The 25,330-nt window shown below is 40.5% G+C and overlaps 2 protein-coding genes across 2 annotated transcripts; both read left to right on the plus strand.

The window, feature by feature from the left end:
* The first annotated feature begins 6,698 nt into the window (after window positions 1-6,698).
* LOC141008525 (fibroblast growth factor 4B-like) lies at window positions 6,699-10,235 on the plus strand. The gene is made up of 3 exons (XM_073480928.1): window positions 6,699-7,032; window positions 7,508-7,611; window positions 10,059-10,235. The coding sequence occupies exons 1-3, from the start codon at window positions 6,699-6,701 to the stop codon at window positions 10,233-10,235; spliced, it is 615 nt and encodes a 204-aa protein (XP_073337029.1).
* A 10,766-nt stretch (window positions 10,236-21,001) lies between these two features.
* fgf23 (fibroblast growth factor 23) lies at window positions 21,002-22,692 on the plus strand. Its single transcript, XM_073480204.1, has 3 exons — window positions 21,002-21,236; window positions 21,337-21,440; window positions 22,249-22,692. Exons 1-3 carry the CDS (start codon window positions 21,002-21,004, stop codon window positions 22,690-22,692), a joined length of 783 nt encoding a protein of 260 aa, XP_073336305.1.
* The last annotated feature ends 2,638 nt before the right edge of the window (window positions 22,693-25,330 follow it).

Here is a 25,330-nt window from a genome sequence, read left to right on the forward strand (position 1 = left end):
CATATCGGTTTAGTGGCTGAGGTTTGGGGATTGAATGGTACATGATGTGAGATATGGTGTATCTGGATTAAGTCAGAGTCTTTGGGAAGCGTCAGAGTTGCCTCACACAGCAGTGAATATAATATCTCATGTCATGCAAAAGTATTGTTGGCACGGAAGTGGATTTTTAGTCATGCTAAGCATGCTGGCTCCATGGATGTCAAAGTCGGGCTGTCGTCAGTGTGTCCAACACTTTTGGTCCAGGTTGAAATATCTCAACAACTACTGACTGGATTGTCATGAAATTTGCTACAGATATTCATAGTCCTCAGAGGATCAATCCTATGACTTTGCTGATCCCCTGACTCTGACTTTAACGCCACTAGCAGGTCAAAGTTGTCAAATATCCAGGGAAATATATAAACATCTACTAGATAGATTGGCATTGGCACTTTCATGGTTTCAAGAGGATAGATCCTAATTACTTTGGTGAGCCTTGACTTTTCACTAATGGAGAGTTATTTGTGTGTATTTTTGCCCTCTACTGTTATACTAATGTTTCCTTTTGACAGTTACTGTGCTGATATTCCCTCAGTTTCTACATTTTAGTCCAGCTATCCAGGCTGAGTAAAGTACACAAAGTAAAAACACTGATATTACATTTTTGTTATTACAGAGAGAGAAGTCCTGAAAAAAGGTGCTGTTGGCTATTGGTACCAAATTCCAGGTATCGGTATCGTATTGGTTCAAAAGTCAATGGTACCCAACCAGTTGTCTCAACTTTAATGATATCCTGACTTTTCATAAGGCACCATTATTAGGTCCAAAGTTTAAGTTTAATATGTTCATTATTACTTTGGTTTATAATCAAAAACCTGAGAAAAAAAAAATCACATTAACATCAGCTGTTAGCATGTTTAGCCGGTTAGCATATTAACATGTAAAAATAGGACGGTGAAAATATTATACCGAACTAACGTCAAAGTGACTGGACTAAGTACTTGACCTGTCGCTGTATCATTCACTCCTCTTGTAGTGAAGGAATAAAGTTGAGCTTTTTTTAACTTTCCTCTGTAGTTCAACTTTTAAAAATCTCTGTAGCTCAGTGTGACACTGGGCCAATCACTGCTCAAGGCTGCTCAAGGCATTTGTATATGTAAATATTGTTTAATAATAATATAAATATTCTATTAACTGTGCTATTCAAATGGTAACCCAGTGTCTCTCTGTGAAGGCCTTTGCAGCCTTGGTTGGACTGAGTATTATTGCTCGTCTATGCCAGCGATTCTGATGTCATTCCAGAGAAATCCCCCTCCATCTCTGGGTCTCCCCAGCTGTTGTTTCAATATCGTCTTTTAAACCCCACGTTAATAAAACAGTAATTGAAAGAGCTTTGCGTCCTCCTGTATCCAGTTACTTACACTTTGGTAATATGCACAAAAGCTGTTTGTATGGCTATTCCCTCTTGAGCACTTTCTGATTGATGTGTGTGTGTGTGAGTGCACTAAATAGATCCCATAATGGCAACAAAGACAGCTGACCTGACAATAGTAAACTGCAGATACTTTTCTCTCGCTCGAGTCTCTAGTTTCTGCTCTTCTTCTTTAGCTCTAATATATTCAGTCAAGGCGAGTCTATAGGCAAAATCAATTTGCAGTGTTATGTGGGCAATTTTCCATCTACCGCCCTCTGTCCCCTTGTTGCCCCACTGTGACTCAGATGCAGTTGTTGAGGTTAGTCAGTGTTCGTAGCTCGATTCTCTCTTGCTTCAGTCCAGAGCTGCAACCAAAAGTTAATTAATCGCTTCGTTGATCAACAGAAAATTAATCTGCAACTATTTAAATTAATTGAACTTCACTGTTTTTGCACATGAAATTCAGTTTACTTGTCACAAAGAGTACTGCTACTGACCCTGATGATGTCATAGTGATGTCATCAGAGTTGTTTTGGCTTGCACTCCGGACGTCCATTTCTAAGCGAACCTGCTACACAAACTGCAGGTGTGACATTTGAAAGATGAGAGTGTTGAAGAGGCGGGAAGGTTGTAATAAAAGACACAATTGAGTTGCATTATGGGAAATGTAGGCTCGAGTGTTTTGAAGCTTTGACACATACTATGCTTCTTAAGGGCAGGATATCTTGACTTCTACTGCTTCAAATTTGACCATTCTTGTTTGAATCTGTCTCTTGTGAGCCCCCCAACATTTTGAAAGTGCAACATTATATCACTATGGTACCCCTTTAAGATATGTTTTCAGCAAAAATGCCATGTATATGATAGCTCCAGCTATTAAAATGTGATAATTTGCTGCTTAAAATTCTCAATCTTTAGGTTTTTAGGCTGCTGGTCGGATAAAAGGGGCTTCTTTCACTATTTTCTGATATTTAAAAGGCCAAAAAAATAAACAGTATATTAATCGATTAATATTTAAAGATAAGCCAAAAATGCATTTACTCCTGATTATTGCATTACAAAAAGGTGTTGTTACTAAAATAGCAGCCTCAGCGTCATGCCAGTACGACAGTATTAGCAGAATTAATCTCAAGGGCTCAGCACCGTCTCACCACCCACTCTCCATTGATTGAAGTTACACTCTGTCAATAAACCAGTAGTTTTGTCTATTCAGGCTGTTGGTTGCCTTGGATTGCATAGCCATGTGCTTACACAGCAAATCAAGAGGCTGTCTCATTAATTTGCTATCCGGTGTGGTTCAGTCTATCTGCTCCACTGTGACTAAAAAGTCCTGGTTTTCTCTATCAAGACAATTTGTCTTGAGGGAAACAGAAATGTCGACAGAAAACTTGATGTCAATCTGTCTAACAGTTTTTGAGGCATTTTACTAAATATTGCAGATGTCAGTGTGCTAAATCCAAGGTCAGAGGATCACGAAAGTCTCATGAAGGATTCATCTTTCCAGTAGTTTTTATAAAATATAAGTCCTGACAAAAGTGGTGGACTTATTGCTAAAAATTAGCAATACCACATGTAAATCCATGTCAAGTAAATACAATATGTAACTACTGCTGCTTGGTGTCAAAACAAAACAAAAGGCCAGAGGGAGCAAGCAGGCATAGCCACTGTAGCTGCTAAGAGTCAGGTGCAGAGCCAGACCTTCTGGAGGAATAAACACCCATCAGATTCTGCTCTGATCTGAAGCTTTTTACCAACGGGAGGAGGGCTAAGAGATTACTTTATAACTTTTGGGATTAAAAAGGATTTGTCTTCACTCCTGTTTATCAACCTGACTGCAGCAGGGATCTGCAGAGGTGACCTCCGTTGTCAGGTGTTTATATACATAATTGTTGACTGTTGACTGAAGCTGTAGGGAAAATCTACTTCATGAACATAAGGTTACAGAGAGTAGAGGGGAACTGGCGTCTCTGGTGAGTGCTGAATTCACTGAGAGTTGACCTGTTGACCTAGTTTATGGCATATCTGATTTGACTTAGGCACACATTTTCACAGACGAGATAATGTTTTAAATTATTATTCTTGTTAAGTTTAGTCTGGCTTGCCAACTTCTCTATCCCTTTTTCTGAGCTTAAACATTGTTGGAAACATCCAGGATAATGTAAGTACACAAAACATATAACTGAGGTCTAGTTGTATTTAGACATTTTAATGCAGAACTCCTACATATTATATCTTTAATTGAAAGTATTATCTCCAAAACAAAGTATCAAAAGTAAATGAATGCTGTGTGTAACATGATCATTTGACATATTGAGAGATTGTTTCTACTGATGCATTAATATTTACGTGTATTTTTGTTGTAGCAGGTTGAAGTGGAGCTAATTAAAGCTACTTTTATGGGAATATATTTCATAAACTGATGTTTTGAAAGTAAAATTTGATCAGCAAGTAACTGCAGCTGTCAGATAAATCTAGTGGAGTAGATGTATAAATTTGCAGTGAATACAAATGGGTTGCAGCGATGTAACAGTTTCAAGGTATACTGTGGTGTGAATATTGAGGGTATTGAATTCTACCATATTAGTGTTATTAAAAATGTATATTTTTAAAGAATATATCAAGTTTCATGTCTGTCAGGACATAATATTTTGTTTTTTCCCCCCTATTTTAACTCCTTTAAGTACTTTGACATTATTACAATAAATACATTCACTATAAAAATGTATTTTCCATGTAGTAATGTCGACAGCGTACAGCATATGAACACTTATTTGCAAATTAAAATGTTGTTGCTGTTGCAATTCTCCGTATATACACATTTTAAGACGTACTGTATGAAATGTTTTGTTTGTTTGTTGTTTTTCCGTCATGGGTTGTCTTGCCACTGCTGTTTATCGGCAACAAGGCCTCTGCGGTTGCTAAGGTGGGCCTGAGGCTCCCTGGCAGCCTAGAGCACCTCGGGGCCCCAGAGCCTGGTGCTGTGTGACGCGTTTGGAATTCCCCCGAGCCTTCATCTCCTACCAGCACCCTGCAGGACGGGATGCAAACAGGGGATGTAAAGAAGGGTGAACCCACTGCACTCAGCTCTGATTTATTTTTATTTGCCCAACATTTTAACCACATTTTTAGAAATATTTATTTATTTATGTTATATTTATATGAAATATTTATAAGGGAAAATAGTATAGCATAGAAAAAGACATGCCAACTTGGATATAAAGCACAAATGTGTAATGGTACCAAATGCACATTTCCTGTACCACTTTATTTCTGGACCTGACCTCGATGCAATAATCAAAACCATGCCATGTATTCGATTCATGCAGGGTACATTATTCTGTTAGTTGCAGAGTGTGTTACTTACAATAATAACGCGCAATCTGACCAGGCAAAATATCTGGTTATGTAAACTTCCTGAACAAACAGCTAAGGAAGTGTCAGACAGGATCGCCATTCGCTCTCCTGTGACTGTTTTTACACCTTCCTTCTAAATAAGGCAGCAGGCTGCCAGGACATATGACCACCGTCCCGATTTGGGTTCTGGACACAGTATCCATCCATCCATCCCATGATTGCTCAACGCCAATGAAAGTCACACACGTACACACACACACACACACACACACACACACACACACACTCCCTCCCCTCCTTCCTGCAGGTCTCCCATGTGAAGAAGAGCTGCATCAGGTCAGCCACAATTAGCTAGAGGAAGACTAAAAAAATAGGTTAGATTACCTTCAAAATAAAAGTATACAGTGTCACAACTAACTTATTTCTTTGACTTGAATCTATCGAGTATATCAATTTTGTTATATGAATATAAAATGTAGGAAAAGAAATACAATAAAATTGTTTTATTCAAGTTTAGGTTTTTTTTTGCCTCAGTTAATGAACTTTAATTTAAAAATGAAACATACGGGTAGGTAATATATTAATGTAAAAAAACAACAACTTAAAGGATAAGTTCACACAAAAATGGTGAATTTAAATATATATTTTTTTTATTTAAGTTATTTACACCCTTTCTAAAGCAGACCCTGTTGGAAGCTGGTGCACAAGCGTGACTTTTTTTAAATTAAATTGGGATCTCGGGGCTTCCAGAGACTTAGATTACATCGGAAGAGCTCTCAATAAGTCCCCATCTATTTCAGATGTTTAGCAGAATGCTGCAACGCTGTTTTGCTGCAGAGCTCTAGAAATGTTTATGGATTGTGAAACTTCACCCTTGTACGTTTGGGTGAACTGTTCCTTCAAACTGTTTAAGTAAGATGAGGAAGGTCAGTCAGCACGTCTCAGCAGAAAATTACACCAGTTTCTGTTTGACTGTTAAAAATTTCTCAATCTCACCTCAACTTTGCTGAGGGGAAGTTTGGCTAGACGACTAGCTGGCATGATCAGCAGACGTTAGTCACAAACTGGTTGGAAGTTAAACTGTAATAACTCTTGCCAACTTAGAGGTCTGCTGAGGGGAAGTTAGTCATACAAGTTGGAAATTAAAATGGCGGGATCACCAGCTAGAAGTTTCCTGGACATGTGTTAAAGAAATAACCAACTATTTATTAACTGCTTAGTAGAAAATAGCAGAATGTTATCATTAAATCATGCTGGGATAATTATTGTGGGAATTTTAAATACATTTCAAATATGTTGCCACCTACTTCCATGACGTTTGCAGACGTGTAAACGGAAGTGTTACCAAAAGTTGCATCACGGTCGCTGCTCGTGATTTTATTTTGAAAAGCACCACAGGAAACGCTTCTCCTCGTCCTGTCCGGCTTGTTTGCCGCTGATGTTGAAGGTGCAGCACCCCCCATCATTCCTATCAGAACTGCTGCTGCTGGGGTCCTGCAACTCTCTCTCTCTCCCTCTCTCTCTCTCTCTCCTCCTACACCTCCTCTTCCTCCTCCTCCTCCTCCTCCTCCTCCCATCTCCTACTTTTGATGGGGGGGTGCAGCGGTGAAGTCACAGTGATGTCATTTTAGGATGTGAGAGTCGGGCAAGGTGAGCTGGTTTTGCGGTGAGTGGTGTCCCCTCCACGGCCAGTGTTGCCTGTACAGAGGCGCGGAGCGGCGAAAGATGATCATCGCCACCGGCACCAATTCAAGCTCCGCCGCGCTCCGTCCCTCTCCTCCTCCTGCTGCTGCTGCTGCCGCCGCTGCTGCTCACACCTCGGGCTATGGGGCCTTGATCTGCCTTGATCCCGAAATAAGCCTTTACCACCACCATGCCAAAGGACAACACATCAGAAGAGTTGCATTTCTAGGGCAGGTAACTTTGACCACGTGCCCCAAAGGTGAACTGGATGGCCATTGCGCAAAGGTGCCTCTACAGCATGTCCAGGACGCACTGGACGCTGCCGGCAGTGATTGTACTGTGGACTTCTCTGTGGGGGATCGCTTCATCTTATCCGCTTCCGAGCAGGACTAATGCGACTTTATTGGAGAAGAAGTGGGAGACGCTGTTCTCCCGCTCCTATCTGGGGATAAGCGGGGGGAAATCGGAGCTGAACTGGGAGAGTGACTATTTGCAGGGCATCAAAAGAGTGCGACGACTGTACTGCAACGTGGGCATTGGGTTTCACCTGCAGGTGCTCCCGGATGGCAGGATAAGCGGTGCACACAATGAGAACCAATACAGTGAGTCGCATCCGGGCGCAGGAGGAAAAAAAAAAAAGCGCTGGACCCGAAAAAAGAGCGTAACCCAATGCGCAGGGGAGGGCAGGGCGGGCTGTGTAAAAGTTCGAGCGGCTCACTTGTCTTTGCATGATATTTAATAAGAGGTGTCGGCATGGTTGAAAGTTTCCCAAAGCAAAAACAGTGTGCTGAGTGTTCCTCACATCCGTGCAGCGCGAAGCCAAAAACATGACATGAATGCTTGGAGCCAGTTTAGACGCTCACTTATTTTTACCCCTGCAGCAGGACACACACACTCTCTCACACACAGACACACACTCACACTCACACACATAATGTTGAGGTGATTATACCAAAGAGAGCATCATCCAGTCGCAATGCACCTGCAAGGTTACACCCATCGCTGCTGCAGAGGCCAGCAAACTCGCAGCGACTCTCCTGTCTGTGCTCTCTCTAACAGTATGTGTCTCCCCTTCAGGTCTGATAGAGATCTCCGCCGTGGACCGAGGAGTGATCAGCCTGTTCGGAGTGAAGAGTGAGCTGTTTGTCGCAATGAACAGCATGGGAAGGTTATACGGAACGGTACGACACACACACACACACACACACACACACACACACACAGTGCTCAGTGTAAGATGAGTTCATGTAGCTGCTGCATCCCTGCGTTTATGAGCGCTGTTGTGTTATTAATATGCTCTGATGATAGGGGGGTTTTTCACAGCGCAGTCCAAGGAGTCCCATAGCAGAAGGCTTTAGAGACAAAATCTCATCCTGCACTCAAGTAAAAGTAGCAATACCGCACTGTGAAAGTACTCTATTACAAGTTTTACTCAAGTAAAAGTGCAGAAATGTAATCAACTAAATGTAAAAAGTGCTATTTTTTTAAATATATTTTGACTGTAAGCAGCATGTAACTGATCGAGAGGAAGCAAATTCAACTAATTTATACACTTTTTAACAATTTGTCATATTTTAAAAACTGATCACGTGGTTTTTATGTAAAATCTGCAAAGTCACTATTAAAACGCTCAATTATTTCCCTCTGAAAGAGAAATAAAAAGTAGCATACAGAATATTTTTTGCAGCAAAGTAGAGCCTGAACGATACTTTATTATAATGGGAGTAAAAAATGCAATGATCCCTCTAATGAGGTTAATCAAACACTCACAGATATGTTTTAAAGTTTATCTTAAATAACTTGAGTGTACTGAAACATTAAACTTCACTTGGAATGTAATAATTACATATCACATGCATCTTTACTGCATTAAAGGCCACTATCACCCGATAATATTGGCCAACTGATACATTGGTCAGGCTCTCAATATTATGACTGTTAACAGCATGTAACTGGTCGAGAGGAGCATGATTCAGCTAATTAAAGGATTAAAGTTTCATCCTCCACAGAACATTTCTGGAGCTTCACGGCAAAACAGCGCTGCAGCGTTCTCCTAAATAACTGAAGTAGATGGGGACTTGTTTTAAAACATAAAAAACAACTTTGTCAGTAAAGGTAATTAGTTAGATTCAACCACTGGAATCTGTATATTCACCACTACGTTTAACAAAGCAGATGCTAAACTTACAGTGAACATACATCTGTCATAGCTGATTATTAACATTCAAACCAAAAAGTGAGCATCTATTTCAGTTTGTGGTCTGGATTTAAAAGTAGGTCACTTAGAAAAAAGAACCAACAAAACGGTTTGATGTGACGATCAATGTGACAATTGTTTACAGTGACTCTGGGTAGAAAACCAGCATCACGCATTAGCTTACATACAATTTAATTTCAAAGTTTGTACATCTAACTCATCTAAAATGCCAGTTTGATGCTCTCATATCTCAGTAATAACAACACTAATTTATCTGTTAAAGAAAATGTCAGCTTGAGCCCTCCCAAAACTGGCAGTAAGTCTGAGATGTCCCTGTTGTGAAGATAGCAAAGAGGCTCGCATAGCAATACAGTACATGAAATGAACGTCAAATAGGTCGGACCAACATGTTTCACTAAATATCTTGACACGTTACAGTTATGACTGAAAATGACAACAGAAATATACAAGTTTCCTGATTTCTCTTATCTCCACAATGCAAGTCAACCGACAGTTTTCTAACCGGAAGTGACTGTTGTTGTTGTTGTTGTTGTTGTTAGCGCAACATCACGGTGATTCTGTTTATATGTTTATTTAGGAGGCATGAGTTGGTCTTTTAGCAAGTTTTGTGTTAATACATGTTTAAAAAATACTGAAAAATCACCTTTTTAAACTTAGACTAACAATATTTTTTACAGTATGCTTGTCAGTGATTTTTGAACATGTGTCGTAGAGGTTTTTTGTTTAATGCTCTTTATTATACATTATTATACCATGGAAACACGTTACATACAGTATTCAGTGCATGCAGTACTTGATATAGTATTTAATGGTCGTAACTGTCCTGTTGATTCAGCTTCATTAAAAAGCAATGTGGAGCTCATAAAATCTATTTTAATGTTACAATAAAAGATCTAACAGCTTAATGTATGCAGTGCTGGCTATCAAACCTCATTACTTTTCTTAATCATTAATGTTGAGCGTTGAAAGTATCATAATCTACTTGCTCGTGCTCCCACTTCAGACAGGGTGCATGCTAAAGCTTAGTGGCAACAGTGAAAATTTACCATCTACTTTGGTTGTTTAGGAGAATGCTGCAACACCGTTTTGCTGTGAAGCTTCAGAAATGTTTTGTAGACTACAAAACTTCTACAAGCTTGTCAACAGCATAGTCAGATAATTACTTAATTTTCATTTTTGGGCGAACCTTTAATGTATAGTTCAGCAGTAAAAGCCGGAGGCTAGTATCCGCATTCAAATTTCTTTTGCAACAACATGCCACCTCCTCCAGTTTCCCTCAAAGCATGCTTTGTAGGCAGGCTGTCTGCCAAAGTAAAGGTCACATGGAGACCATGCATATGTTGTGATCTTCATCGTGTGTCTGCCATGAGATTTACTGACCCCCTCTTTCTATCTCTCTCTCGTTTTTAGAGAGTCTTCGTGGAAGAGTGCAAGTTCAAGGAGACTTTGCTGCCCAACAACTACAACGCCTATGAGTCTTTTGTTTACAAGGGCTTCTATATCGCCCTCAGCAAGCATGGCCGCGTAAAGAGAGGCAACAAGGCCACCACCGCCATGACTGTCACACATTTCCTCCCTCGGCTATGAGAGAAACTGGCAATAACTCACTAATTTGCACATGTGGATGTTCTTCCAGGTAACACAGAAATGCATAGTCGTGATATACACACCGATGGACTGCGAGAGAAAACACAAATATTTATTCTGTTTATATATATATGTATATTTGGATAGCTATCTTTCTATATGTTCTGTGCTGCTTATTGTTTTTATGGACGGCGAGAGTTGCCTGTCTCACTTTACCTTGGTGCTTGCTGTAACTGAACTACGTGTCACTTCCTTTTTTGAGATGGAGGATGAGCTATATCCTGTGCTTTTAAAGAGTGAAATGAATACTTTTTATTACCTCAAAGAACCACTTTACTAGATTAAGGGATGCATGGACTTATGCGCAAATATCTGCTAAGTTATATCGTTTCTTTCAAACCTTTGAGCGCTTGATGGCTCCCTGCTCGATTATCGATGTCCGGCAGTGGGGGGAAAACTTAAATGCACTACCTTTGCTGCACGATTTAAAGGTGCCTTGGTGTTCCCACTTGTGGCCCCCTTAAACTTGCATGTAAGAGACACCCACTGGAGTCAGAAATAGGGCTGACACTCCGGGGAGGGCCTCAGATGGGGGGGGGAGGGTTTGACTATCTCTGGTTTATTTTCTTTTCTGTAATTAGATCGATTAAGTAATATACAATCTGTGGTTGAGACCAGAGAGCGGTCAGCCATGGAGGCTGGCACGAGGCCATGAGTTTGACTGTGTGGCATCGCCAGCATATAAACAGGGTGGAACATTTATCTATCTGAGCATGGAGGACATTTTTGTTTGGATGCGTGGACTGAACGGATAGATTTGCGAGCGCACAGTAGAAATGCACCTGCACATTGTCTTGGACAGAGCTCCTGCAGTGAAGCAGGTTGCTGTCTTTGAATCGCAAAGCTTTAGCTGCTGCTGAAAAATGATGTCTACCGTCCATGAAAACCAATGAAAAACGATGTATATATAGTTGCAAATGTAAAAGAAGAATTCAGGAGCTTTTTAACGCTGCTTTGTCGCAGTTGCCTGAGCGAGGCAAAAAGAGTTCAGGTTGCACAGTTAACCATCGATGATGGTGCCTAAATGTTAAGGTGAGAGTCGTCCCCACATGTTTCTTGTCTCTTTTAATTTATCTTTGTGCGTTTGGTGGAGTGTGTGCGTGTCCCGGGCCAATTCCTCCCACTTGTCTGTGAGCTCTGCAGCAGCACTGCAGTGGCAGCGAGGTGTTGGGAGCTGGAAGGAGGCTGGAGTTTTAAATGCAATTATGGAGAAGTCAATTGTTTGGCCCCGACTGAAGGACAGTGCAGTTGGTTGGCTGGATGCACGCTGTAAGAAGTGTCTTCATTGTTGAGGTTTACTTTGATTCATTTATTCTTTTATGACCAGTAGGTTTTAGTTTTCCTCTTTTTGACAAAAACAAAACACAGCAGATGGACAGACAGTGGATAATTAAAAAGGAACAGGACAATAGAGCTACAAAGATTAAAAGATTCATTGATTAGTTGTCAACTTTTAATTTAATCACCAACTGAGTAATTTTTTGGGGGGAAAAAAAGGCAAAATTCTCTGATTTCAGCTTCTGAAATGTGAATGTTATTTTCAAGGTTAAGGTTATTTTATTTGTCATTCTTCAGTCCCTTTATGTATTTTTTGCCAGACGGCAGCAGGGCTCTTCACTTCTGTGTGGAAGTAAACTGCTTATCCTTGGGTTGTGGACGAAACAAGACATTTGAAGACGTTATCTTGGACATTTTGTAGACCAAACAAGTCGGTTATTTGAGAAAATAATTGACAGAGACAATCAAATTAATCCTCAGTTGCAGCCCTACAAGACATAGGAATTAAAAACTTTCTCATAAAAAGTTTATAATTGGACAACCAACGTCACTGTTGACAATTTTAACTAATATCATGACTAGCGGTGTCGCAATATCGCAATACTCTCATAACCATGATATTAATAATTGAAATATTGATATTGTGTTAATAATATACACGTGATAATATCGTCTCAATAATCCAGCGAAGATATTTGGCCTTGTGCATTTTTTGTTTGAGTTCATCTGGTTGCCTTTTCACTAGAAAAAGTAACTATGGTTACAGACTGTCTCCACGTCCATACACTCTTATTTTGAGCGTAAGTTAACCAAAGTTAGAGATAAATTGGATTGCTAAACAGCAAAAACAGGTGATTGTGCGTTCCCTAGGTTTTAGCTTGATTTTAAAGGAGACCTATTACACTTTTTCCTTTCCTTGAGTGATATATCTGTTCTCGTGCATGTAAAAGAATCGATTAAACACAGCTGCTCTGTTGTTGTAATCGGTGCTGGTTCAGGCGTGTGTGAGCTGACTAATCAGAACAGACTGGGTATTCAGGAGGGGGGGCCTTAAAGAGACAGGAGCTAAAACAGAGCGTTTCAGACAGAGGAGGAATACAGTGCTGCTGGACAGAGTGAGAAAAACTGATGTGTTTTTTGAGCATTAAAGCTTGTAAACCTACTCTAGCTGTAACCCAAACTAAAAACATGAACCTGAAAATGAGCATAATATTTCCCCTTTAAAAAAGATATTGAGCAGTAAAGCATGAGCTTAAAGAGAAAAAAATCTTTCTTACAAACTGGACCTTTAATAAGATATTAATATAAGGATTGGTATGCATAGCGGCAGTGTGTTTACAAAGCTTTGTGCACTCACTGCTATCATATGGACAAATATATAGTTAGCATCTTGTTACATGTTCCAAGGATGTTTTTTTTGCTTCACTCAGTTTCTGTGAATCTTACAGCGTGCATGCATCTGCATAACTTCTGCAGCTGTTTACTTGGAGGAAAAAAAAAACCTGAATCTCACTCCGCTGTCAGCCTCCATCCGTCTTTGCGTTCAGAGAGGAAACAGGACTATTTAAATCCAGGAAAGACGTATGCGAGGGAGCCGGCCCGCTCTCTTTGTTGTTTGTCAGACCCCCTGCAGGAATGTGGATATGCCAGGATGACAGGCAGCCTCCCACATACCTGAAAGCTCCCCCCTCCTCCTTCTTTGAGCTCTGTCACCCCCGAACGCCCATCTCTGCCCGTCCCTCACCCGCTGCAGGCAGGGACCTTGGGATTCCAGCTGTAACCCAGGAGCTTCCTCCTCTCCTTTCAGCCTTTTTTAGTTCAAGGTCAGAGTCACGGACCAGCCTTGGCCCCAACCCCAGTGGCCAGGCGGGTTGGTCAGCTATATGGGTTGAACTGTTTCCATGAAATAGGAATTTCAAGTATCTTTTGACACAGGAAACACCTTACCTTATGCTTTTATCGAACAGATGGCTCGAGAGTTGCTCATACATAATTCCCTGCTTCACGATCTGCAATCTTTCTTTAAAACAATCCTGCTCCTCTTTTCTGAATTTAGAGTCCCACCTCTTTAAAATGCAGCTCCACAACACGCTGTGCCCTCCCCTTTCCAAGTACTTGTGTTGGGATATTTCTGGGGAGGGGACATCTGCAGAGTTAATGCAGTGTGTGAGGAGCACAGTCACGCAGAGTCTCCTGCAGGACAGCACCAGAGCCATCCTCAGGACGAGCTCTCTGCTGCTGCTGCTGCTGCTGCTTCCCCAAACACCTCTCACCACATACTGTCTCAGTATCACCTGCTGCTCAACCGTCTATGACGCACAGATCGATTCATAACAGTATTTTTCGCACAGATAAACCTCTCTTTTTTTGTTTTTCAGGAGCTTAGCTCAAACAAAAAGACTTGTTGCTGCTGTCGATGAGGCTGCATGGAAAAGCACTGATGTACATTTCTTCTAGGGAGAAAATCATAATTTTTGGTTTAAAAAGCAAACAAAATCCACTGTTTCAGCATTTTACGCTGAGGATAGTGAACGGCAGCGAGCACTTCACGTGCCTGCCTCACAAGTCAAAAGGTGTGACGTCTCTAGCAGCACCTTGTTAGCAATATCTTGATCATATGCGAGTGTAAAGAAGGGAGTTGCTCGTGTTTTTGGATCCCTAAAGAGTGAAGGTGTGTGTCTAAAACAGAAAAAAACTCACCTTTCAGCTTTGACCAAAAAATGTTATCCAGATTTATCCGTCATCTCTTTGCTTTCCACTTATCATAGATCAAATTTAATTAATTCAAGGTGAGGATTTTTTTTTTGTTTAATGTACCATCAGCATGCCCGAGCCCCGAGCTTAATGAGGGGTGTGTGCTACATGTGTTTCTTTCTTTAAACTCCTGCTCTATTCCTCTCATCTCTGTTCTCATATACCTCACCCTCTGCCTTAGTTTTGGTTTGCTGATGACTGTAAATGAAGATGAAACAAACATCAGTTCTTTGTTTCTGAAAACAGACAATGCTAAGTAAGAATATTAAAGTTTTTTCCTTTTATTTTTGTACGTATGTGCTGTGCACAGCAGTCTACTGTATTCCTGAGATAATAATAAAACTTTTTTTTTTTTTAACTGGTTGATGGCAGTGTCGTTCTCTCTTGAACTGTGATTTGAATGTGTATTTATCAGTGCTTAAGAAGTACTGAGTCAGACCCTTTCATCAGGTAAATGTGCAAAAAGTATGATCAGAAAGATTAACTTAAAGTATTCAAAGTTAAAGTCATTCTTCTGCAGAAAAATGGCCCATCTGACTGTTGTAGCAATAAATCATTAGATTATAAATAACTGATGCAACAATGAGTAAGCATTTTTTTTTTCTGTTGCAGCTCTCAAGATTTAAAATTAAAGGAACAGTGTCACCAAAAATTAAAATACCCTCATGCTGGTGGGAAGTCGGGTGAAGTTTCGTATCCATAAAACATTTCTGGAGCTTCACAGCAAAACAGTGTTAAAGCATCCTCCTAAACAACTGAAGTAGATACATTAAAAAATGGCTCCTTACAGCTCGCCAGTGTAGTCCAAGTCTCCTAAAATGATTTGAAAAGACTTTGCCTACACCCTTTTTAAGATGAAGTCTTCACTGTAGCCACTAAGCTAAAAACGTTAGCACGAGCTCATCGAGGGTGTAGATAACATCTTTTTTATAACAATTTGGGATCTCAGGCTTCTGGTGACCTGGATTACACCAGACGAGCTGTATGGAGTAATTTTATGTTTATTATTTTATGTCCTCCGCTACTTCAGTTGTTTAGGAGAATGCTGCAACGCTGTTTTGCAGCAGAGCACTAGAAATGTTTTGTGGACCAGGAAACAGGAATTTTTATTTTTTATTTTTGGGTGAACTTCTCCTTTAACTTGTTTGGTCAAGTGCTTCTCAACCTTGGGGTTGGGCCCCTCAACAGGGTCACAAGATAAATTCTGAGGGGTCATAAGATGATTAATCTTTCTTTTTTGTGAAATAATGGAAAATATTCTTTGGGCCCTGAACATGCATTTAACAACGTAAAACCACTGTAAAATGGCAATTTATTGCTAATATAGGAGACATTGTTGCATCGTCCCTTCTTGCTACAGTTATTTATATACATAAACACTAAGAACTAAGAAATAATTCTGTTGGTCACTTGCATTTCATTTTTTGAGAAGTTGTTAGGGTTGCAGCGGTATACTGGTTTTAAGATATACCGTGGTATGAAAATTGGCATTATCATTCTGTCTGTAATCCTATCTAAGGTATTCTGCTATATTAGTGTCATTAAAGTACATATATCTTTAACTTTATGTGAACCTTCATGTCTGTCAGGATTTATAATTTTGTGAAATTATAATAAAACCCTTCACTTTTCATGTGAAAACCTCATACATATCTGACACATCATGGCACACTGATATTTATTAAGGATTCATTAGCCAGAAAGGTTGGGAAGCCACTGGTTGAATCTTAAAATGGTGCGTGGTGGATTTCTTAAGCTTATCATTGGCTTCTTTATGTAACTCTAAATCTGAAAGTAAACGGTAAGTATATAGCCATCAGATAAATTTAAAGTTAGAACAGAAATAGTCAAAAGTGTACAGCACTTGAGGAAATACAAAATTATCTACTTAAACTTTGAGATTTAACTCTACGAAGTTATCTTGATATTCTACAACTGGAAGTGGGTTGTGAGTTAAATTCCCTGGAGAAATAAACATTTTATTCTTAAAAGATGTTGACATGTTGAATGGTTTCTGTGGTTCAACTTTCAGTAGTAATCTCTGCACTAGTAAACAGTTTGAATGTCCTGTGCTGAAACTACAGCACCCAAAAATAGTGAAGCCGGTGTCGTGCCGAGAAGAGACTGCTTGCCGAAAAACGACTGCCCCCGACGGGAACGCGCATCAGTTCAGAGGAAGTGGGCGTAGGTCTACTACGGGTCAGCTGGCAGACGCAGCACCGAGAGAAATGTTTTTTTTACTGTGCAGTCCTGTAGCCCAAGTGAAGAGGCTACGGAAAAAGAACGGCGCAGATAAAAAAAGTAACCTGATGTTTCCATAATGTAGGCTAGTTGTCAACAATTGATGAGGGTAGATGCTTTACCTTGCCACTTTTATTGTTGTTGTTGTTGTTATCGTTGTTGCAATGTGATTTTACACCGCTTTGATCTATAAATAAAGTCATAATTCAATATCCCTGTTTCAGTGATTTTATAACGAGGATTAGGAAATCAATGCAGAAAAGAATGCAGGAGTGTTTCCACGTCACATTAGATAGCAATCATATAACACATACTGAGAAATTAGTAAGTGCTATCAGAGGTGGGTAATAACGATTTACATTTACTTCATTACATTTACTTAAGTAACTTTTTGGATAACTTGTACTTTTAAGAGGATAATTATGAATACAATAATGCAGTATATATAGAACTGTAGGCTAACTGTAACAGATTTCCTTTACATTCTGCATAACATTCTCTGTGTTTGCCAGGTGCATGTACAGTGAATTTGGTCAATATCACTGTGTCACTGTGCAGTCACTTTTCGGCAGGGCCTGCCGAAAAGTGACTGCACCCTGTAACTCTGGATTGCAAGGAGTGATATTGACCAAATTCACTGTACATGCACCTGGTTTCCTCTACTATTAATGCCGAAAAGACAGAGAATGTAACCCCTCCCAATCCAGAGTTACAGGGTGCAGTCACTTTTCGGCAGGCCCTGCCGAAAAGTGACTGCACCCTGTAAGTCCTTATTGCAAGGAGTGATATTGACCAAATTCACTGTACATGCACCTGGTTTCCTCTACTATTAATGCTGAAAAGACAGAGAATGTAACCCCTCCCAATCCAGAGTTACAGGGTGCAGTCACTTTTTGGCAGGCCCTGCCGAAAAGTGACTGCACCCTGTAAGTCTGGATTGCAATGAGTGATATTGACCAAATTCACTGTACATGCACCTGGTTTCCTCTACTATTAATGCCGAAAAGACAGAGAATGTAACCCCTCCCAATCCAGAGTTACAGGGTGCAGTCACTTTTCGGCAGGGCCTGCCGAAAAGTGACTGCACCCTGTAACTCTGGATTGCAAGGAGTGATATTGACCAAATTCACTGTACATGCACCTGGTTTCCTCTACTATTAATGCTGAAAAGACAGAGAATGTAACCCCTCCCAATCCAGAGTTACAGAGTGCAGTCACTTTTCGGCAGGCCCTGCCGAAAAGTGACTGCACCCTGTAAGTCTGGATTGCAATGAGTGATATTGACCAGATTCACTGTACATGCACCTGGTTTCCTCTACTATTAATGCTGAGAAGACAGAGAATGTAACCCCTCCCAATCCAGAGTTACAGGGTGCAGTCACTTTTCGGCAGGCCCTGCCGAAAAATGACTGCACCCTGTAAAGTCCTTATTGCAAGGAGTGATATTGACCAAATTCACTGTACATGCACCTGGTTTCCTCTACTATTAATGCTGAAAAGACAGAGAATGTAACCCCCTCCCAATCCAGAGTTACAGGGTGCAGTCACTTTTCGGCAGGCCCTGCCGAAAAGTGACTGCACCCTGTAAGTCCTTATTGCAAGGAGTGATATTGACCAAATTCACTGTACATGCACCTGGTTTCCTCTACTATTAATGCTGAAAAGACAGAGAATGTAACCCCTCCCAATCCAGAGTTACAGGGTGCAGTCACTTTTCGGCAGGCCCTGCCGAAAAGTGACTGCACCCTGTAAGTCCTTATTGCAAGGAGTGATATTGACCAAATTCACTGTACATGCACCTGGTTTCCTCTACTATTAATGCTGAAAAGACAGAGAATGTAACCCCTCCCAATCCAGAGTTACAGGGTGCAGTCACTTTTCGGCAGGCCCTGCCGAAAAGTGACTGCACCCTGTAAGTCTGGATTTCAATGAGTGATATTGACCAAATTCACTGTACATGCACCTGGTTTCCTCTACTATTAATGCCGAAAAGACAGAGAATGTAACCCCTCCCAATCCAGAGTTACAGGGTGCAGTCACTTTTCGGCAGGCCCTGCCGAAAAGTGACTGCACCCTGTAAGTCCTTATTGCAAGGAGTGATATTGACCAAATTCACTGTACATGCACCTGGTTTCCTCTACTATTAATGCTGAAAAGACAGAGAATGTAACCCCTCCCAATCCAGAGTTACAGGGTGCAGTCACTTTTCGGCAGGCCCTGCCGAAAAGTGACTGCACCCTGTAAGTCTGGATTGCAATGAGTGATATTGACCAGATTCACTGTACATGCACCTGGTTTCCTCTACTATTAATGCCGAAAAGACAGAGAATGTAACCCCTCCCAATCCAGAGTTACAGGGTGCAGTCACTTTTCGGCAGGCCCTGCCGAAAAGTGACTGCACCCTGTAAGTCCTTATTGCAAGGAGTGATATTGACCAAATTCACTGTACATGCACCTGGTTTCCTCTACTATTAATGCTGAGAAGACAGAGAATGTAACCCCTCCCAATCCAGAGTTACAGGGTGCAGTCACTTTTCGGCAGGCCCTGCCGAAAAATGACTGCACCCTGTAAGTCCTTATTGCAAGGAGTGATATTGACCAAATTCACTGTAGATGCACCTGGTTTCCTCTACTATTAATGCTGAGAAGACAGAGAATGTAACCCCTCCCAATCCAGAGTTACAGGGTGCAGTCACTTTTCGGCAGGCCCTGCCGAAAAATGACTGCACCCTGTAAGTCCTTATTGCAAGGAGTGATATTGACCAAATTCACTGTACATGCACCTGGTTTCCTCTACTATTAATGCCGAAAAGACAGAGAATGTAACCCCTCCCAATCCAGAGTTACAGGGTGCAGTCACTTTTCGGCAGGCCCTGCCGAAAAGTGACTGCACCCTGTAAGTCCTTATTGCAAGGAGTGATATTGACCAAATTCACTGTACATGCACCTGGTTTCCTCTACTATTAATGCTGAGAAGACAGAGAATGTAACCCCTCCCAATCCAGAGTTACAGGGTGCAGTCACTTTTCGGCAGGCCCTGCCGAAAAGTGACTGCACAGTGACACAGTGATATTGACCAAATTCACTGTACATGCACCTGGCAAACACAGAGAATGTTATGCAGAATGTAAAGGCAATCCGTTACAGTTAGCCTACAGTTCTATATATACTGCATTATTGTATTCATAATTATGCTCTTAAAAGTACAAGTTATCCAAAAAGTTACTTAAGTAAATGTAATGAAGTAAATGTAAATCGTTATTACCCACCTCTGATAGCACTTACTAATTTCTCAGTATGTTATATGATTGCTATCTAATGTGACGTGGAAACACTCCTGCATTCTTTTCTGCATTGATTTCCTAATCCTCGTTATAAAATCACTGAAACAGGGATATTGAATTATGACTTTATTTATAGATCAAAGCGGTGTAAAATCACATTGCAACAACGATAACAACAACAACAATAATAAAAGTGGCAAGGTAAAGCATCTTCCCTCATCAATTGTTGACAACTAGCCTACATTATGGAAACATCAGGTTACTTTTTTATCTGCGCCGTTCTTTTTCCGTAGCCTCTTCACTTGGGCTACAGGACTGCACAGTAAAAAAAACATTTCTCTCGGTGCTGCGTCTGCCAGCTGACCCGTAGTAGACCTGCGCCCACTTCCTCTGAACTGATGCGCGTTCCCGTCGGGGGCAGTCGTTTTTCGGCAAGCAGTCTCTTCTCGGCACTACACCGGTCAAACTTCCAGCGTCTCAGAGTAAAATATACTAAATAAGGAAATAGCCCCCTCTGCTGGTGAAGGTGTGAAAATGTCGAGTTTGGAAGGTGCGTAAAAGCAGCAAACAGAATCAAACTATGACTAAACGTCTCGTCCATTGTGGTTTAACAGAATTGTAAAATATATTATATGATGCCTGATTAATTACTAATCAAGAATTCTGGAGTTTGCACGAATTAAAAAACCTCGATTTTAAATTTTCACAATTTCCTAATTATATATGTTATCCTTATTTAATCAAATCATTTAAACACGATTCTGCATTTGTTTTCATTTCTGGTTGTTTGTTTTTTTAATTGCCCAATGCATCGTGTTTACAGTCTAAACTAAAACCAGAAGCAGTGGACTTTGGATCATTAGGAAACAGTCTGAGAATAATGTTTAAGGTGTATGAGTCATGTCACCAAAAATAAGAGTCTTGCCTGACCAAGAGCATCGGGATAAACAGACAGAGGTGGAAGTGGCCCTTCCGCTGCAGCAAACCCGCACATCTGCTTTGGGGGCGAGTTTCTTTTTTTTACGCAAAGGATGTGAGCAGGAGTGGCACTCAGGGGGCTTTAAATAGGATCTGTCTCCAAACTTTGGGACAACAGAGCATCTGAAAGCCTCCAGCAGCTCGCAGTGGAAACCACCGGTTTGCTCCAGGATGGACGTCAACAGGAGACTAAGGATGAGGGACACTGTGCTGGTGCTCCTGCTCGCTGTCCTCCAGGAATTTCCTCTCGGGGAAACGGCCGCGAACCCGTCGCCGCTGGTTGGATCCAACTGGGGGAACCCGAGGAGATACGTCCACCTGCAGACGTCCACAGACCTCAGCAACTTCTACTTGGAAATCAGATTAGACGGCACTGTGCGCAAAACTACAGTCAGGAGTTCTTATAGTAAGACATGTTCTCCTCTTTTTCAACAAAATCATTGTTGTAATGTGGCACTGTTAAGTTCTGTCTTTAACACACTGTCATTTCCTTTTCTTTGCTGCAGGTGTGATTTTACTGAAAGCTGAGACAAGAGAGCGCATCGCCATCTTCGGCGTCAAAAGTAGCCGGTACCTGTGTATGGATTTGGAGGGCAACCCTTACAGCTCTGTAAGCCAATACTTACTTTCACCTCGACTGACTGTTACTATTAATTCAATCGATTCCTTGTTATAAACGTTTAATTAAGAGGTCCTCTAACTTTGCACCCTTTTTAGGTTTTACGCATCGTTTTTACACTTTCTTCATTTTACGCACAGACGTACTGCAACTATAAGTTGTATTTGCATCCATTTCTTTTATTAATTTAATTACTCAGTTCGACTTATTGTAACGCTGAACCAAATCCATCCCCTTAACGTTTAGTTTTGTGTTTGGCAACTCTGTGGGGTTTTACGCACGGCTGTTGGCAACTTTTTCTATCGTTTTTGCGGACTTTTACGCACAAACATTACTGCAACTATATGTTCTTTACACATTGATTTATTCATTAGATTTATTTTCTTATTATGTCATTGATATCAAGTAAACAAACCTTTTATAGTGACGAAGTTCTTTTACTTTCCCAAAGCAGATTCATCAATGAAAATCGATGTGCATTAAAAATATACATTATCTCAACATCGAGCATTTTTTCCACAATATTTGGAATTTTCTGTTTGTTTGTTTTTTTCAAAAAGGATTCATTCATAAACACCATCAAATGTCTGATTTAGATCTGAAAGAGATTGAAACGCCTTTCATGTTCAGTGAAGTCGAGGATATTTAGTGCAGTATTATTACATCGGATACAACTAAAAGTTTGCTTAAAAGCCGACAAACTGAGGTTTAACATCTTGCATCTTGAAAAAAACAAACAAAAAACTGGGTATTCCTATACTAAAGTCTGATTTTCTCCCTCTCTCCTTCCCTCTCTCAGCCCATCTGCCTCAGGGACGACTGTCTGTTCAACCACAGACTTCTGGAGAACAACCGGGACGTGTACTACTCCAGCCGGACCGGCATCCTGTTCAACCTGGAAGGCTCCCGGCAGGTGTTCACAGCGGGCCAGAACGTGCCGCAGACCTCGCTCTTCCTGCCCAAGAAGAACACGGTGCCGCTGGAGCGTCTCCTGCTGCACAGGGAGAAGAGGAACCAGGTGGTGGATCCCTCCGACCCGCACAACGTCATGGGTCAGACCGAGGAGGGCTCGGACTCCCGGGCCGTGCCGGAGGACGACGCAGACCTGGAGGTGGAGGTGGAGGTTGGAGACGATGGGCGCAACGTGTCCCGGGAGACGCCGCTGGCTCCGTCCACCCACGACCCTTGGAACGTGTACTCGTTCAACCAGGCCAGCCCCCGGAGCTCCGGGACCATGGGGTGATTTCAGTGCTGACTTTTACTGATACGGATATATTTACCTTACCATTAACATCAGGCTTTATTTTGAAAACAAAGGAGACCATTCATGTTCTATGGAAGCCCAGTTGCGCCAAAACAAGACAAGCATTCGCAATCATTTAATTAATTGTGACTATTTGATCTCGTGGTTTTAACTTTTTATCCAATAATTGTGACTTTTTATCCCATAATTGCGAGTTTTATGTCACAATTCAGACTTTGTATGTCATTAATGTGACTTACTATGGGAATATGTTTGTTTTTTTTGTTTTGTTTTTTATCAAGCTTAGTTAATTATATTTTTCTTTAACTGGCAGAAATGGGCTTCCACTGTTTGTTCCTTTTTTCACAATTCTTCTTTGTTTAGTCTTCACTCATTCAGAGAAGCAGTGTTTATACACTGTATGTACAATATAGACTTGACTTGCAGCCCCTTTTGCACAATTTATAGTGTTAAAACACAATGTTTTGTTCATCTCCTGCAGATTTTAGTTAAATCCATAAGGGATATGTGTTTTACCTGGAGTCATCTTATCTATCATGAATATTTAGTTTTTTGTGGATACAGGGATTTCACCACAGCTAAAAATGTCTTAATGTGCCAAGATGAGTGAGCTTCATCCATTTCCCATCCCCATCCATTACCATTTTATTGACTGGCATTTTCTCACACTGGGCTATAGCTTCGATGAGAAATGGCAGTAAAAAATGACTGAATTATTCATACAAACTGTTCTTCCCTGAAGAACGATATGATTTATTTAGCAAGGATGCAATTACTTATCAATTTCTGTTTTTTTGTCGTAGTGGTCTCTTCTCATTGAGGTTCTTACAGCTGGTCTGAGAAACCCACCTTTCAAAGGGACTTTCATATTATCTCAAGACAGAAGCCTATCTTAGCCTACCTCTGGTAAACCGACATATATATACACGAGTATACTTAAGAGTGGCATTTAGTAGAGCTAAGGTTAAGTTTTGCCTATATTTTAAAGTCCTAAGTTTCCTTGGCTATAGAAGATTTGAAGTTTGTTTATAGATTTTGAACCTAAGACAGCAATTCTGATTACTACAATTACAGTATTTGTTGTGTTAATGTATCTGTATTTGTATAATCCATTTCATGACTTGAAGGAATATTACTACAGGGTAAACAACCTTTACAGAGCAGTCATCTTGATATCAAATCTGAACTCTTGTTATGTGATATTACAGGTGCTGGGCACCACCAGCAAAAAAAACCCAAAAAAAACAGTCCCAAAGAGTATTTATTTATTTAATTCCATTCCTTTGTTGTTATTTATGGTATTTATAAGGATGCTTTTCAGTTAAATGTACAAATAAGAAAACGTGGTTTGTCTTTGAATGTAAGAATTGGAGTTGTAGGTGGAGTGTTGCTTGAATTTGGGACAAAATAAACTTATAAAGGAAACGTGTGAAGTGTTGTGTGTTGTGTGTTACCTGTGAGTTTCCAGGCTTTGTTGTCAGAGAGGCCATGAACGTGTTTAACATTGACCCAGTTCCTCCGCAGTTCCGCTCATTAGCCGCACTTTCACAGCTCTTCCGCTTAATTAGCACGCAGGTACATGAGCCACATCTGAGTCACGTCGCTCTAAAAGTACACTTTGTGCCATTTTTACCTCAACTAACTGTTAAATTGCTCAATGTTTCCCCCCATTAGCCCATTAACCTTTGACATGTTAGCTAACTGAATAGTTTTGGGAAATACGTTTCCGCTGTTGCGGTTGCCATGCAACCAGTTGAGATTCCCGGAAGTTACCACAACCGGAAACACAAACATTTGAAGAAACGCTTATTTATACTTATTTTTGCTCCATATTATAAAAACACAACACACAGTGTGTTAATTAGTGGGCTTTAGAGGAGATGGTAGACAGATTTAGTTAGCAAAAACACAGCCTAGTTAGCTGTTTCCGGTGTTTATGCTATGCTATGCTAAGCTAAGCTAAGCTAAAACAAGCTAACCCAGTGGTGGAGAGCGAGATAGCACCTTTCCCACAATGAGATGTTGCACTGGCAGCAGGATATTGAAAAGAGTGTTTGCACGACTCAAACAGCTGTTAATGCTCTTCACAGTTCAGTCACTCAGAATGAGAAAAAATATCTCTATCAGTTATTAAAGTCATGTCATAAGAGCATTTAATCCTCTTTTAGCCTCTGTACATAGTCTGTTGTTTTCACTCAGTTCCTGTCTCAGAATTTGCTGGATAAGCAGAATATGCACAACATTTAAATAGTTTATGATGAAAAAACACCCAAATCCAAATTATTTCCTGTTATATTGTGTTATGTTAAGTTGGAGTAGTCTTGTGCACATCCACAAAAGGATAGGTAGGATAGGTGCTGGATTACAATGACCTTTGATGCCAACTTTATAACTTAAATGGAATTAGTTTTTTATATTTATATTGCATACTTTGTGACCTATTGATTGAAGGTTTGTGCAGGAGTCCTTTGAATTATGGCCAAAAAACACATTTTCTTTTTCACTCAGTTCAGATTAAAAGTGACTATGAATAGAACAGTGTTGTTGTCATCATGCTATATTGCAATAATTAAATATAATATAATATAATATATAAGTCAAATGAGCAGCACAACTG

This window comes from Pagrus major, chromosome 14 (assembly GCF_040436345.1).
Source record: "Pagrus major chromosome 14, Pma_NU_1.0".
NCBI lineage: Eukaryota > Metazoa > Chordata > Actinopteri > Spariformes > Sparidae > Pagrus > Pagrus major.

Bases quoted from the DNA above. Each gene is read 5' to 3' on its own strand.
- fgf23 (XM_073480204.1), top strand. From the start codon at position 21,002: ATGGACGTCAACAGGAGACTAAGGATGAGGGACACTGTGCTGGTGCTC. The intron at 21,237-21,336 runs GTAAGACATGTT...TCTTTGCTGCAG, and splicing joins TACAGTCAGGAGTTCTTATA to GTGTGATTTTACTGAAAGCT. The intron at 21,441-22,248 runs GTAAGCCAATAC...TCCCTCTCTCAG, and splicing joins AGGGCAACCCTTACAGCTCT to CCCATCTGCCTCAGGGACGA.
- LOC141008525 (XM_073480928.1), top strand. From the start codon at position 6,699: ATGGCCATTGCGCAAAGGTGCCTCTACAGCATGTCCAGGACGCACTGG. The intron at 7,033-7,507 runs GTGAGTCGCATC...TCTCCCCTTCAG, and splicing joins ACACAATGAGAACCAATACA to GTCTGATAGAGATCTCCGCC. The intron at 7,612-10,058 runs GTACGACACACA...TCTCGTTTTTAG, and splicing joins TGGGAAGGTTATACGGAACG to AGAGTCTTCGTGGAAGAGTG.